Here is a 12,008-nt window from a genome sequence, read left to right on the forward strand (position 1 = left end):
GTAGAAATGTCTCAGAACTAATCTTAATTTTCCTCTCTATAACACCAATTTCAAAATCCTCTCCTAGAGATGGTATAGGAAGTATTACTTTCTCTTTCAGAAAAGAGATGCTAGGAGTTTGAATTGAAATTATCATTCCATGAAGTGATTTGCCCTATGAAATAAGGATGAATTTATATTTTTATCTTGATTGAGATCTGTATGATTAAACTATGGAGAAGATAGGCAGCTAGGAGGCCCAATGAATAGAGCACTGAGCTTAGAATCAAGAAGACTCATCTTTAAGAGTTCAAATCCAGCCTCAAACACTAGCTGTGTGAGGCTGGACAAGTAATTTAATCCTGTTGGCCTCAGTTTCCTCATCTATAAAATGAGTTGGAGAAGGAAATGGCAAAACACTCCAGGATCTCCCCAAAATGGGGCCACAGAGAGTCAGACACAACTGAAATGGAGAAGATAGAGCACAGGTCAGGAAAAACTATTTTTATGGTAAGAATTGTCTTAAATGTTATTTTATGAAGAAATATTTTAAAGACAATTTTATAACAAGTGAATATGGAGAGAGAATATTAAGAGCAATAGTTTGAGAGGAGCTAAAAAAACAGAACTCGAGGCCTTAAATGATGAAACCTTTATTTTGTCAAGAAAACGAAGAGAACTGTTACTAAGAGATTTCATTTGTTTGCTAAATGAACAAAACAGCATGGAAACGTGTTCTCAGAAGTGAAGAGAAATGGTTTGCTGTTATATTTAGGTTTGAGGTGACTCTACTTGTGATCACTCATCACTAAAAAATTGTATATCTTTGTTTTGTTATTGATTTCACTTTAGATAAATTGTATATTTAGTAATCTAAAAGAGATTCTCAAAAAACTGAAGGATTTACTATATAGATATATATTTACCATATTGAAATTCATAACTATTATTGGGAGCTTTCTCTGGTTATTAAATAAATATTATCTGACTAACTGGTGGGGATTCTGAGCTTAGTCATGTGGAAGAAAATAATGAAATCTTACTAATGAGAAAATACATAAATATACTCCCTGGATAAGATTAAATATGGTAATGAGTAAGTAACCCATGCTACTTCTGTATTTTCTGGATACCAAACCAGTCTCCTATTCTGATTCTGCCCCAAATTTCTGTCAGAACATGTGGGCACTTGTAGAGGAAAGGCAGCCTCTATCTGGAATGAAGAAATGACCAAGATAGTTTTTTTTTTTTTTGGCTTTTTGGAGGGCGATTGGGGTTAAGTGACTTGCCTAAGGTCACATGGCTAGTTTTTGTGTTAAGTGTCTGAGGCTGGATTTGAATTCAGGTCCTCCTGATTCCAGGGCTGGTGTTCTATTCACTGCGCCACCTAGCCGCCCCACCAATACACTTCTGACATATACTCATTGCTTTGACAGAGGAACTGATGGAGCCTCTCTCACAAATTATACTGCTAGGGACCTCAGTCAACAGAAATTTAAAGCAGGAAAATGGAAAAAAATATAAGTTGAGGGCTTCATTTAACAAAAACTTTATTACAATTCATTAAGCATCCATGTTCTCTTTATGCTGTAGGTAGAGGACAGCATGGCAGTGCAATGTATGTATTCAATTCAATACAACATTTATTAAATAATACCTTACTTGATACAAGGCATTGGGCCAGGGACAAAGAAAAGAACAAAACAGTCCCTTCCAAGAAGGAGCAATACATCTACAGGAAGAATACAAAATGAGTACAAATAAGAGTGTTTTAAAGACACCTGAGAAGGGTGGAAGCACACTTTAGAGGAAACAGTCCAAGGTTTCAAGATCCATGTTAATTAAACATAATTATCAACACGACAAGAACAAATCCCAAAATGATACTGTAAAGCCTTCTGAAAAGAAAACGTACTAGGTAGCCTCCTAAAATGATAAGAGATCAGGAATACTGAGAAACTATGTGCTTTGGCAAATACATAAAAGTTCCTGCAAATAGTCATTTTTAAGCTTTTTGTCTTCTAAGTGCACTTCCACAGTAATAATAAAATTCTTTAGAGAGCTGGATCTGATTTCTGAAGATCTGAATTCAGATTCAGACTATCACTTACCACCTGGGCAATCTCAGACAATTATCTAACCTCTCTGGGCCTCAGTTTTCTGATGATTAGTTTCCTCATCTATAAAATGAGAGGATTCGACTAAATTTCTAAAGTATCTAACCTTAACTCCTACGATCCTAAAATAAATACAAATATATTTTACAGGGAAGAGTAGATTAAAAGTGCATAAAACTTTGTAGGAAAAATAGAGGAAAAAAATTCTGAGAATTACAAGATAAACATTATTAAAAAGGTTTTATTTAGTCTCTGATCCCCCTATATAATTTGTAACCAGCATAAGCTTTGACACATGCAAAATGTAAGATAAATTCTTTCACAGCATTGGCAGTGTTTTAACAAATGTAAAGGACTGTCCTTGTAGATTTATTCAATTTTTCTCTATAATACACAGCTCCCACTGGTTTAATTTTCATCTCTGTAGATAACTCAAAGATCTATATATTGAGCCCTAAGCTCTTTTCAAGAGCTCTAGTTTTACATCATTATTTACCTAGTGGATATTTCAAAATATATATACATATATATTCCCTTTCTTCTCACACAGTCATCACCCTAATTCAGGCCATCATCATCTGGGTTACTGCCTCAGTCAACTAATTGGTCTCCCTACACATCTTTCCTCTCTCCAATTCACCCACCACACAGTGCCCAAAGTTATTTCCCCAAAGCACAGTTCTGTCCATATCACTTACCTACTCAAATAAACTCCAATGGATCCCTAACTGACTTCACTCTAGTATCAAACGTAAACTAAAATTTATTTGATAATTGAGGCTTTTCACAACTTGCTCCCAAATTAACTTTCCAATCTTATTATACATTATTCCTCCTTCACTCACTCTATGGTCCAGCCAAACTAGCTTTCCTGCTGTTCCTCAAACACAATAGCTCATATTTAGGCCTTGGCACTGGTTATTCAGAAAGCCTGGAGTGTGTTCCCTCTGTCCCCTCCTCTGTCTCCTAGAATCCTTTTTTTCTCTATGACTCCACTATCTACATTAAACCTTTCCTGATTCCAGTACGGGACGGTGATATCTTCTCATAATTAACTTGCACTTATTTTTTACATATTTTGTGCATAAAAGAACAAATGTATGTTTACAATACACACACACACACACACACACACACACATTTATATACGTATTTTATTCCCTGAAAAAATATAAATTATTTGAGGGAAAAGGCCATTTGCATCTTGTCTTTGTATTCTCATTGTCTTGCACAGTGTCTGGCACACAGCAGGCACTTAATAAATGTCTAATGATTCATTATCTAGCTACCTTGTATTTAGATGTGGCTCCAAAATTTCCCGAACATGTTCAGGGAATCTCCTCCAGAGTCGGTGGCCTGGACCATCAGTCTCCATTTCTCTGCATTCATAAATGGAAAGCAACTCCTACCAACACACAAAGAAATAGCTGAGTCTCTTTTAGTCTTTACTGCTCCACATAACAGACTAAGCACAACAAAAACGGATTTCAAACCTCATTTTTTTATATTTTGAGATGTAATACTGCAAAACTCTGAAGCATCAAAGTGTGACATAACATCACCTCTTGATAAGGATAATAGTAATGGCAAAGTGGTGAAAAGTCTATAGTTATCAGATTCTACATTTATTTTATTTATTACATCCCTTACAACTAGGATTATCAGAAATGTGAAAGAATGAAACTCAAATTCCAATGTGTCCTCCAAATTGAAGACATAATGAAATATGAAATACTAAATTAAAAGGTTCTGAAAAATGAAATGGAAGTCCAAGCATAAAAAGAGTCATTGATTTTGAAAAAGCAAATGACTTTTAGTGTGTAAAACAGAAATAGAGCACCAGACTTGAAATCCTAGAATCTGCATTTGTGACCTAGATCATATACTTACAAGCCATATAACTTTGGACAAGTCACTGTCTTTCTGAGTCTCAGTTTCTTAATAAGGCTTGTAACTAAAATTTTATGAGGTTGTAATTAGGAAGACCCTTTAAAAAACCATAAAGCACTATATAAATATTAGTTACAAAAGAGATTTTTAATTCACGAGTGCTACTCTTCAAAAAATCATTTTACTTGTATTATTTTTTTGATATTTTCCCAAGTTTTAAGAAGACACATTGCTCTGGTGAAACATTAATTTTGCTAAATTGTATTTTTAAATGATTATGAATCATGTAAAAGTAAAATGTTGCATAGCTGTGTTCCACAAATAGTTATCTACATAGCCAACTGTGAACTATCTAGATAAAGCAAGGATATAAGAGATATATGAGATAATAAAAAAGTGTAGTTTTTGTATTTATATTTGAAAAAGATTCATTTAAAGATGAAGAATTTCACTTAAAATAATAAAAACACACTGGAAATGGTTAATTTTGAAGTCACTAAACTGTTCAATTTGCTCAATCCTACTCAAATCATTCTAGTGAAATACTTCATTCTGTGAAAATACTACTAATCAAGTAAAGCTTTGCTCAAATCTTTTGAATAGGAATAAAGGCAAATATTGATGTTACAAAGTGCTTTTCTAGTACACTACAATTTAAAGTAAAGGTAGAACACCAATCATCAGTGGCTGCTCTACTTTGGAAGAGAGGGCTTTTGTACTAGATCTATGTTCCAAAGAGAAAAAAACAAAAAGGAAAAGGACCTATTGTAAGGGTTATGGGATTTAAAGATCTCCCATGCCCCATGGACGTGCTGACATAGCAGAGCAAGAGAAAGTGAAAAGCCGGGCTAACGGTCCTGCGGTTGGCAGTTGGCGGCGGTTGCCTTTTTTTTTTTTTTTTTTTGAGTTAGGACTCCTGCTGAGGACTGCCAGGGGCCGGAGCTGCTGGGAGCACTCTTCCAGGACACTGGGTGGTTGCTATGAGTGGGGAGAGGAGGACCTTTGCCTGAGGTAGCCTGTTCTGTTTTAAAGGCTTGAAAATGTGGGTGCTTTCTACTTTATCTACCTGTGCCAATATCATAACTACTCTGATGGCTTTCACTTTCTGGTTTTGGGACTCAGTCTTTTGGTATCTTAATAAATTTTCTAGTTTATTTCCCCAAATGGCAAACCTGACATATTTTGTGATGGATAATTATATCAGCATATTTGTAATCTCTATAGGCATTGTGAATATGGCATTGCTGATACACCTATATCTACAAAATTATTTACAGCAGCTCTTTTAGTGGTGGTAAAGAATTGGAAATTGAGGGGCTATCCATTCATTGGGGAATGGCTAAAGAAGTTGTTGTATATGATTGTGATGGAGTACTATTGTGCTAAAAGAAATGATGAGCAGGATGTTCTCAGAAAAACCAAGAAAAATTTATATGAACTGATGCAAAGTGAAATGAGCAGAGCCAGGAGAACATTGTATACAGTAAAAGCAATATTGTATGATGATCAACTATGAATGACTTTGCTAATCTCAGCAATACAATGCCTGAAGATGATTCTAAATGACTTATGATGAAAAATGCTATCCATCTCCAGAGAAAGAATTGACAGAAGTCTGAATGCAGACTGAAGCATACTTTTTCTTTACTTTATTTTTCTTGAGGTTTTTTGTCTCTGTTTTCTTTCACAACATGACTAATATGGAAACATGTTTTGCATGACTGTATATGCAGAACCTATATCAAATTGCTTGCCTTCTGAATGAGGGGAGAAGAGAATATGGAACTCAAAAACTTTTAAAAACAAATGTTAAAAATTGTTTTTGTATGTAATTAGGAAAAAACAAAATATTAATTTTTTTTGAAGGAAGAGTTCCCTATACCACTGAAACCTCAAGTTCAAAGATGTACATAAACCAAGTAATTAAATAGGTGCTATAAAAAATAGTTATCAAAGTAAGTCAACATTTAGGTACTGTTAGTAGGGTAAAAATGAGGTTTGCTTAAATTGTTCCCAGTGCAAATAATTTATAATCAGTCCTCATATAATTAAGGTTCCAGCTGTAAAATTCAAATGAGAAAGAAGAATTGACATTATCTAGAGAATTTAAGAATTTTCACAGAAACAATTTGCATCCTTGAGACTCCTAGAAAGGTAAGAATAAAATGTCAAATGAAATAAGATATTGAGAAAGACAACATATGATTTACGGCCAAATTTTAAGTCAAATATGAATTATATCATGTTTTCTGAAAATACAAAAAACATATTTCAATAATTCAAGGATCATATATGTGAATACTCCCTTTATCAATGTACATCACCAAGTGTCCACACATTAACAGTTAAAGGTAGCTGAATAAAAAAAAATTATCTGTGTTGAGCCATCTAAACTTAGCTAGTGGGGACTCAGACACAAACATACAGATTGTTACCTGGCCCATATTCAATGCCTTTTCAATCTGGTAAAGTCTACCAGAGCTTGTGCTCTGCTGACATGGCCTTTGAAAACCTACTCTAAGCCACTGTAATATATGAAGAAAACTGCTACCTTAAAACATTTTAATCAAAATATGATAATAAAATATTCATTTTAAAATTCCTTAAAATGTAAGTTTATACAAAAGGTGAAGAATAAATTATATAAACTGTTTAACCCAAAAAAGCTTAATAGTAAAGGGCAAAAAAATAGGTTTTAACCAAGGAATGATAATGAACCATAGCATCTATCCTGCAAATCTGAGAACTGGAATCAAGAATTAGTGCCCAACAGGAAGTATCATATAGAAATAATAAAACTAGTTTATTTAAGAGTCACAAAAATAAGTAATAAAAAAATAACACCTTCTTCCAACTTTGTGTACAGACTTTATAGTTTTCTTAAGGAAATCCAAAATTGTGAATCTAGCAATGAACAAGTATGTTCTTACTTGAATGGCATAGGCAGCTGAATCCTGAGCACGGACATTATCAGCATATGCAAGGAATGCTCTGGTTAGTTCCATCAGTAATCCATATGCAAAATTTGAATCCTCCACTCCAGTCTCATTAACAAGGAAAAAAAAGTTTAAAAGTCAACTGATAGGAAAATTCTTTAAACCTTAAACCTCTACTGCCCTGTAAGTTTGGCTTCAAACTAGATTCAATTAAAAAAAAAAATTGGATCCTAAGTTAATTTGGAAAGAATAAATTATTAGGTTTGCAGAATATAAATCAAAGTCCAAGGCTCTTTCAAAAATTTCTGCGGTGTACTGGAATAACCTCAAATCCTACCATATAAACATTCCAACATTTGGCCTCATTCTCTTAGATTTACATAAATTAATTGGAAATAAATCTTAATATACTTAGTAATGAATATAGAGAGAAGTATCTATTATAAATATATAAAAGTTTTATTCTTAAGAGTATGCTATTCAAAGGGAAGCTAGAGGGTCCAGTGGGTAGAGTGCCAGGCCTAAGTTCAAATTTGGCCTCAGACACTTACCAACTGGGGGACCCTGGTCAGTTAACCCTGTTTGCCTCATCTGTAAAATGAGCAAACAACTCCAGTATCTTTGCTAAGAAAACCTCAAATGGAGTCATGAAGAGTCAGATGTGACTGAATGACTCAGCAAATAATATTCAAAGAAAATTCATAACTTTATGGTTATTGACTGAGGATCACTGAAATAATATTATAGGAAAAGTGTGGGGTATATGGTTTCCTATATGGTATAAATTAAGTAATGTCAAGGTTAGGTGTAAATTGGACATTTCTGTATAATACTAATATAGAAGTTCTAACTGAATTGGGAACTACTCTAAAAATTTCCCAATTACTGCTACTTACCACAAATGTAACATCCTTTCCTTGAGTTTCGCCTGTTGAGAAGTCCAGACGACCAGGATCTATTGCACCTAATTCCCCTAAACACTCTCCACAAAGTAATCGAGCTTGGGAATTTGCATCTTGGCAACCTTTCAAAAGTACTGTCACCAGTTTTGAGATAATAGGCTCTACTGTTTCACTATCTGTAGCATACTTTATTAATTTAACCTAAGTAGAAAAGAAAATTCTTTTTAAATCACAAGAATTAATCATATAAAACCTAAGGTCAGAAGACTTATAAACCTTTCTCATTATAGAAGATTTTGAATATATAAACAGATATACCAATCAATAAGCAAGCACATATTAGAACCTATTGTGTTCGAGGTACCAAGCTGAGGACACAAATACAGAGAGGAAAACTACTGTCACACACCTTACATTTGAACGAGAGAAAACCAGTACTAACATAAATACATACTGAATAAAGATGAAGAGTGTAAGTAAAAGTAAGTACAATATAGCTAAATACAAGTTGGATAAGGAGGGAGGGTACTAACAGCTGAGGGATGAGGAAAAGCTTGATGTAGAAGACAGCCAGGTGGTGCAGTGGATAGAGCACTACATCTAGAGTCAGGAAGAACTGAGTTCAAATTCAGACTCGGACACTTAATAGCTATGTGATCCTCGGTAAGTCATATATAGCACCTACCTGGTAAGCATATTGTGAGGATTAAGTTAAATAATAGTTGTAAAGCCCTTAGCACAGTGCCTGGCACACAGTAGGTACTATATACTTATTCCCGCCCCTCCTCTAGGAGGTGGTACCAGAGGAGCATCTTGAAGGATATACATAAAGAATACACATTGTAAAAGATATTTAATTACTCCCTACAAGCTTTAAGCTGACATGACTACAATAAAATGACAGATTGGGACAGGATTATACTGTATAAGATAGGATTTAGACCTAGAAAGGACATTAGAGATCATGTAGTTCAATGCTTTTATTTTACAAATCTAGAAAAGGAGCGTCAGAGGATTTAAGTTACTTCAATTCAGTTCAATGAACATTAAGTTACTTGATTGAGAGCATTTAAGTAATAAGTAAAAAATTGAGGATTTCACCTCAGATATTGAATCTTTCCTTTTCTATCCAGCTACTTATTATTGATCTTTTAGCATATTTCAGTCTGCTTTTATGTTAGCTCCTCTTTTCCCCCATGAATCCAGATAATCTGTTTCTCATTCATTGTCAGATGAAGAGTGAAAAGCAATAAATGAGATTATAGAACATTCTAAGGATTTTGTACAAGAACTCAGTAGACAAAGCACAAAAGTGGTGTAGTATTTTGAAAAAATTAAGGTAAATAAAGAAACCAAGATGAACAGGATAAAAGACAGGAAGAGAATCAAGCAGGTCAGAAGGGCCATGCTCTAGTGGGAATAACACTGGCATGAGTGTTCCAACATTCCAATCCACACTCTGCTACTGACTGCCTATGTGATCTTCAGCAGGATGCTTAATCTTTTGAAGACTTATTTTCTTTGTTTGTAAAATGAGTTGGTAAAACTGTATGATCTCTAAGGTCAGTCCATCAATCAACAAGCATTTATTAAGCACCCATATGACAGATATTGTGCTGCCAGACACCAGAGATACCATGACAAAAAGAAAACAATTCCTAAGCTCAGGGGACTTCCCTTGTTCAGGGAAGCACCATGTGTATACATATAAATAAATACAAAGTACTGGCAGGGAGGACACCCTGAGAGAATTAGGAAAGTCCTCATGCACAAGGCAGTTCTTGAGTTAAATTCTGAAGGAGCTCAAAGATTCTAAGTCTAGATCAGACAGAGTCAGTGCAAAGGCCTAGAGAGAAAACTGGAATGTAACATAAGAAAAGCAGGCAGGACAGTCTGGCTGTAGGGTATAAAGAGGATGCATAAAGGGGAGTAGTACAGAATAAGACTGGATGCCTGAGCTAGATTGTAAAGGACTTTAAATGCCAAACAGAGGAGAGTATGCTTAGAGAGCCACTAGAGCTCTTTAAACAGGGATCTGGCAGTTGTATAAAGGATACTCTGAATCCTAAGACTCCATGGGAAAGACAGGAGCCTGGAGTAAATCTGATGGGCTTACTAAAAGCCTTTTTGTTATCTCTTTACAATAGGGAATACTACAGTTAGTCTTGAAAATAAAATCACGGGGCGGCCACGTGGCACAGCGAGTAAGAGCACCGGCTCCAGTGTTGAGAGGACCTGGAGATCGAATCCCGGGCTCAGACACTTAGCACCCACCCAGAAACACCTGGCCGTGTAACCTTGAGCAAGTTACTTAACCCCAATTGTTTAGGGGCAGCCAGGTGGCTCAGTGAGTAAGAGCACCGGCTCCAGTGTCGGGATGACCTGGATCAAATCCGGGCTCAGACACTCAGCACCACACCCACAAATAACTGGCCGTGTAACCTTGAGCAAGTTACTTAACCCCGATTGCTTTAAAAAAAAAAAAAGAAAATAAAATCACTCAGCTTGGCAAGTATTCAATGTAAGCCATATCCACTGAACTTTCATGATCACTTCATCCTGGGTCATTTTTCTTTATGCATTAGTAGCCAAAGTATAAGATGTGAAGACAATCAAAAACAAGTAGCTCAATGTTTCCTACTAAAATCAAATGTTAACAACTATTCATCAACATATCAAAGCAGACATTCTCTCTTACTGAAAACCTTAAAGAACATGATTATTAAGACTGAATCTTAAGTAGGCACTAATGCCTGAAAAGCAAAATATGAGTGACCACAAATATGAGAGAATATATGGGAATGTATTCTCTTGTCTATTGCCATGTAAATGCTAATATTAAGTATGAGGGATTCAGGAAATGGATATTAGTTAGAAAAAAGAGAATGCAGTTCACAACGTAAGTCATCAATTCTCCCACACATTCTAGGAAAGTGAATAGAGAATTCAGAATTATGTATATATATATATTTAACTAATTGAAAGCTCCTTAAGAGCAGGGACTGTTTTGCCTTTTTTTTTTAGCATCCTCATACCTTAGCACAGTGCCTGGCACATAGTAGAAGCTTTTATAAATACAAGCTGACTCAAAAAGTTTTTGCTTTAGTGGCAAAGAATTGGAAGTCAAGGGGATGCCCATCAATTGGGGAATGGCTGAACAAGTTGTGGCATATGAATGCAATGGAATACTACCGTGTTATAAGAAATGAGGAGCAGACAGACTTCATAATAATGTGGAGAGATTTATATAAACTGATGCTGAGTGAAGAGAGCAGAACCAGGGAACTTTGTACAGAATTACAGGACACATCATATCTGTGATGACTAACTTTGACAGACCGGACTCATCTGAGCAATGCAAGGTTATAAGACAACTCCAAAGGACTCATAATGGAAAGGGTTATATTCACATTGAGAGAAAAATCTATAGTCTGAATGCAGAATGAAGCAAACTATTTGCTCTCTCTTTTGTTTTGTTCCTTCTTTCTTGCTGTTCATTCCATTGGTTATAATTCTTCTTTATAACTTGACTACTGTTTAATGTGAAGGTATTTTTAGAACCTATATTGGATTGCATGCTGCCATGGAGAGGAAGGGGGGAGGAGAAGGAGGGAAGAAAATTTGGAACTCAAGGGACTGTGGAACTGAATGTTGTAAACTAAAAGTAAATAAATATTTTTTTAAGTTTTTGCTATGAATTTACTTGGTCTGTAGTCATGGACTTCCAAATTGGCTAAATTATGCTAAAGTAAAACTATTTTTTATGCCTCTTCATCTAATCATCAGAGGGTCTTGAAAAATTAAGAAGGTACAAGGCACACAGATCTCACTACCTCAAAAAGTACAGTGGGAACAACAGAAAGGGTTGTGTTGGCTTCTGGAAATCTTTAAATGAACTACTACATCTTTCATACTATTTGGAAAGTTTGCCTCATAAAGCCCTAAATTATTTAAATGCAAGATGAGTAAAGGATGAAGAGAAGAAAAAGAGGCCTGAATCACCAATAAGTAACATCTAACCTGTGTGTGTGTGTGTGTGTGTGTGTGCTCACATGTGCATGCATGAACATGTGTGCTTTGGAGTATTTGCATATCCACGCTAACTTTCACAAGGTAGGAGAACATCCCATTGGAAGTGTTCTATGAACAGTGACATGCAACAATGGACCAAGGAAGGGAGAGTA

General features: G+C 35.3%; 1 protein-coding gene across 2 annotated transcripts in view; it reads right to left on the reverse strand.

The window, feature by feature from the left end:
• The window catches only part of ATR (ATR serine/threonine kinase), a 119,390-nt gene that overhangs the window by 62,847 nt on the left and 44,535 nt on the right, over nucleotides 1-12,008 (reverse strand). Inside the window, exons 22-24 of one of the 2 annotated variants that reach the window (XM_069104677.1) lie at nucleotides 7,819-8,025; nucleotides 6,917-7,030; nucleotides 3,386-3,501 (exon numbers count right to left, since the gene is read on the reverse strand). In XM_069104677.1, the coding sequence (XP_068960778.1) occupies nucleotides 3,386-3,501; nucleotides 6,917-7,030; nucleotides 7,819-8,025 (437 nt within the window). The remainder of the gene's footprint in view (nucleotides 1-3,385; nucleotides 3,502-6,916; nucleotides 7,031-7,818; nucleotides 8,026-12,008) is intronic. The other variant, XM_069104678.1, reaches the window with a different exon arrangement.

This window comes from Petaurus breviceps, unplaced genomic scaffold, assembly GCF_028583685.1.
Source record: "Petaurus breviceps papuanus isolate PSGF00001 unplaced genomic scaffold, PetGlider_PUasm1.0 688, whole genome shotgun sequence".
NCBI classification, from domain to species: domain Eukaryota; kingdom Metazoa; phylum Chordata; class Mammalia; order Diprotodontia; family Petauridae; genus Petaurus; species Petaurus breviceps.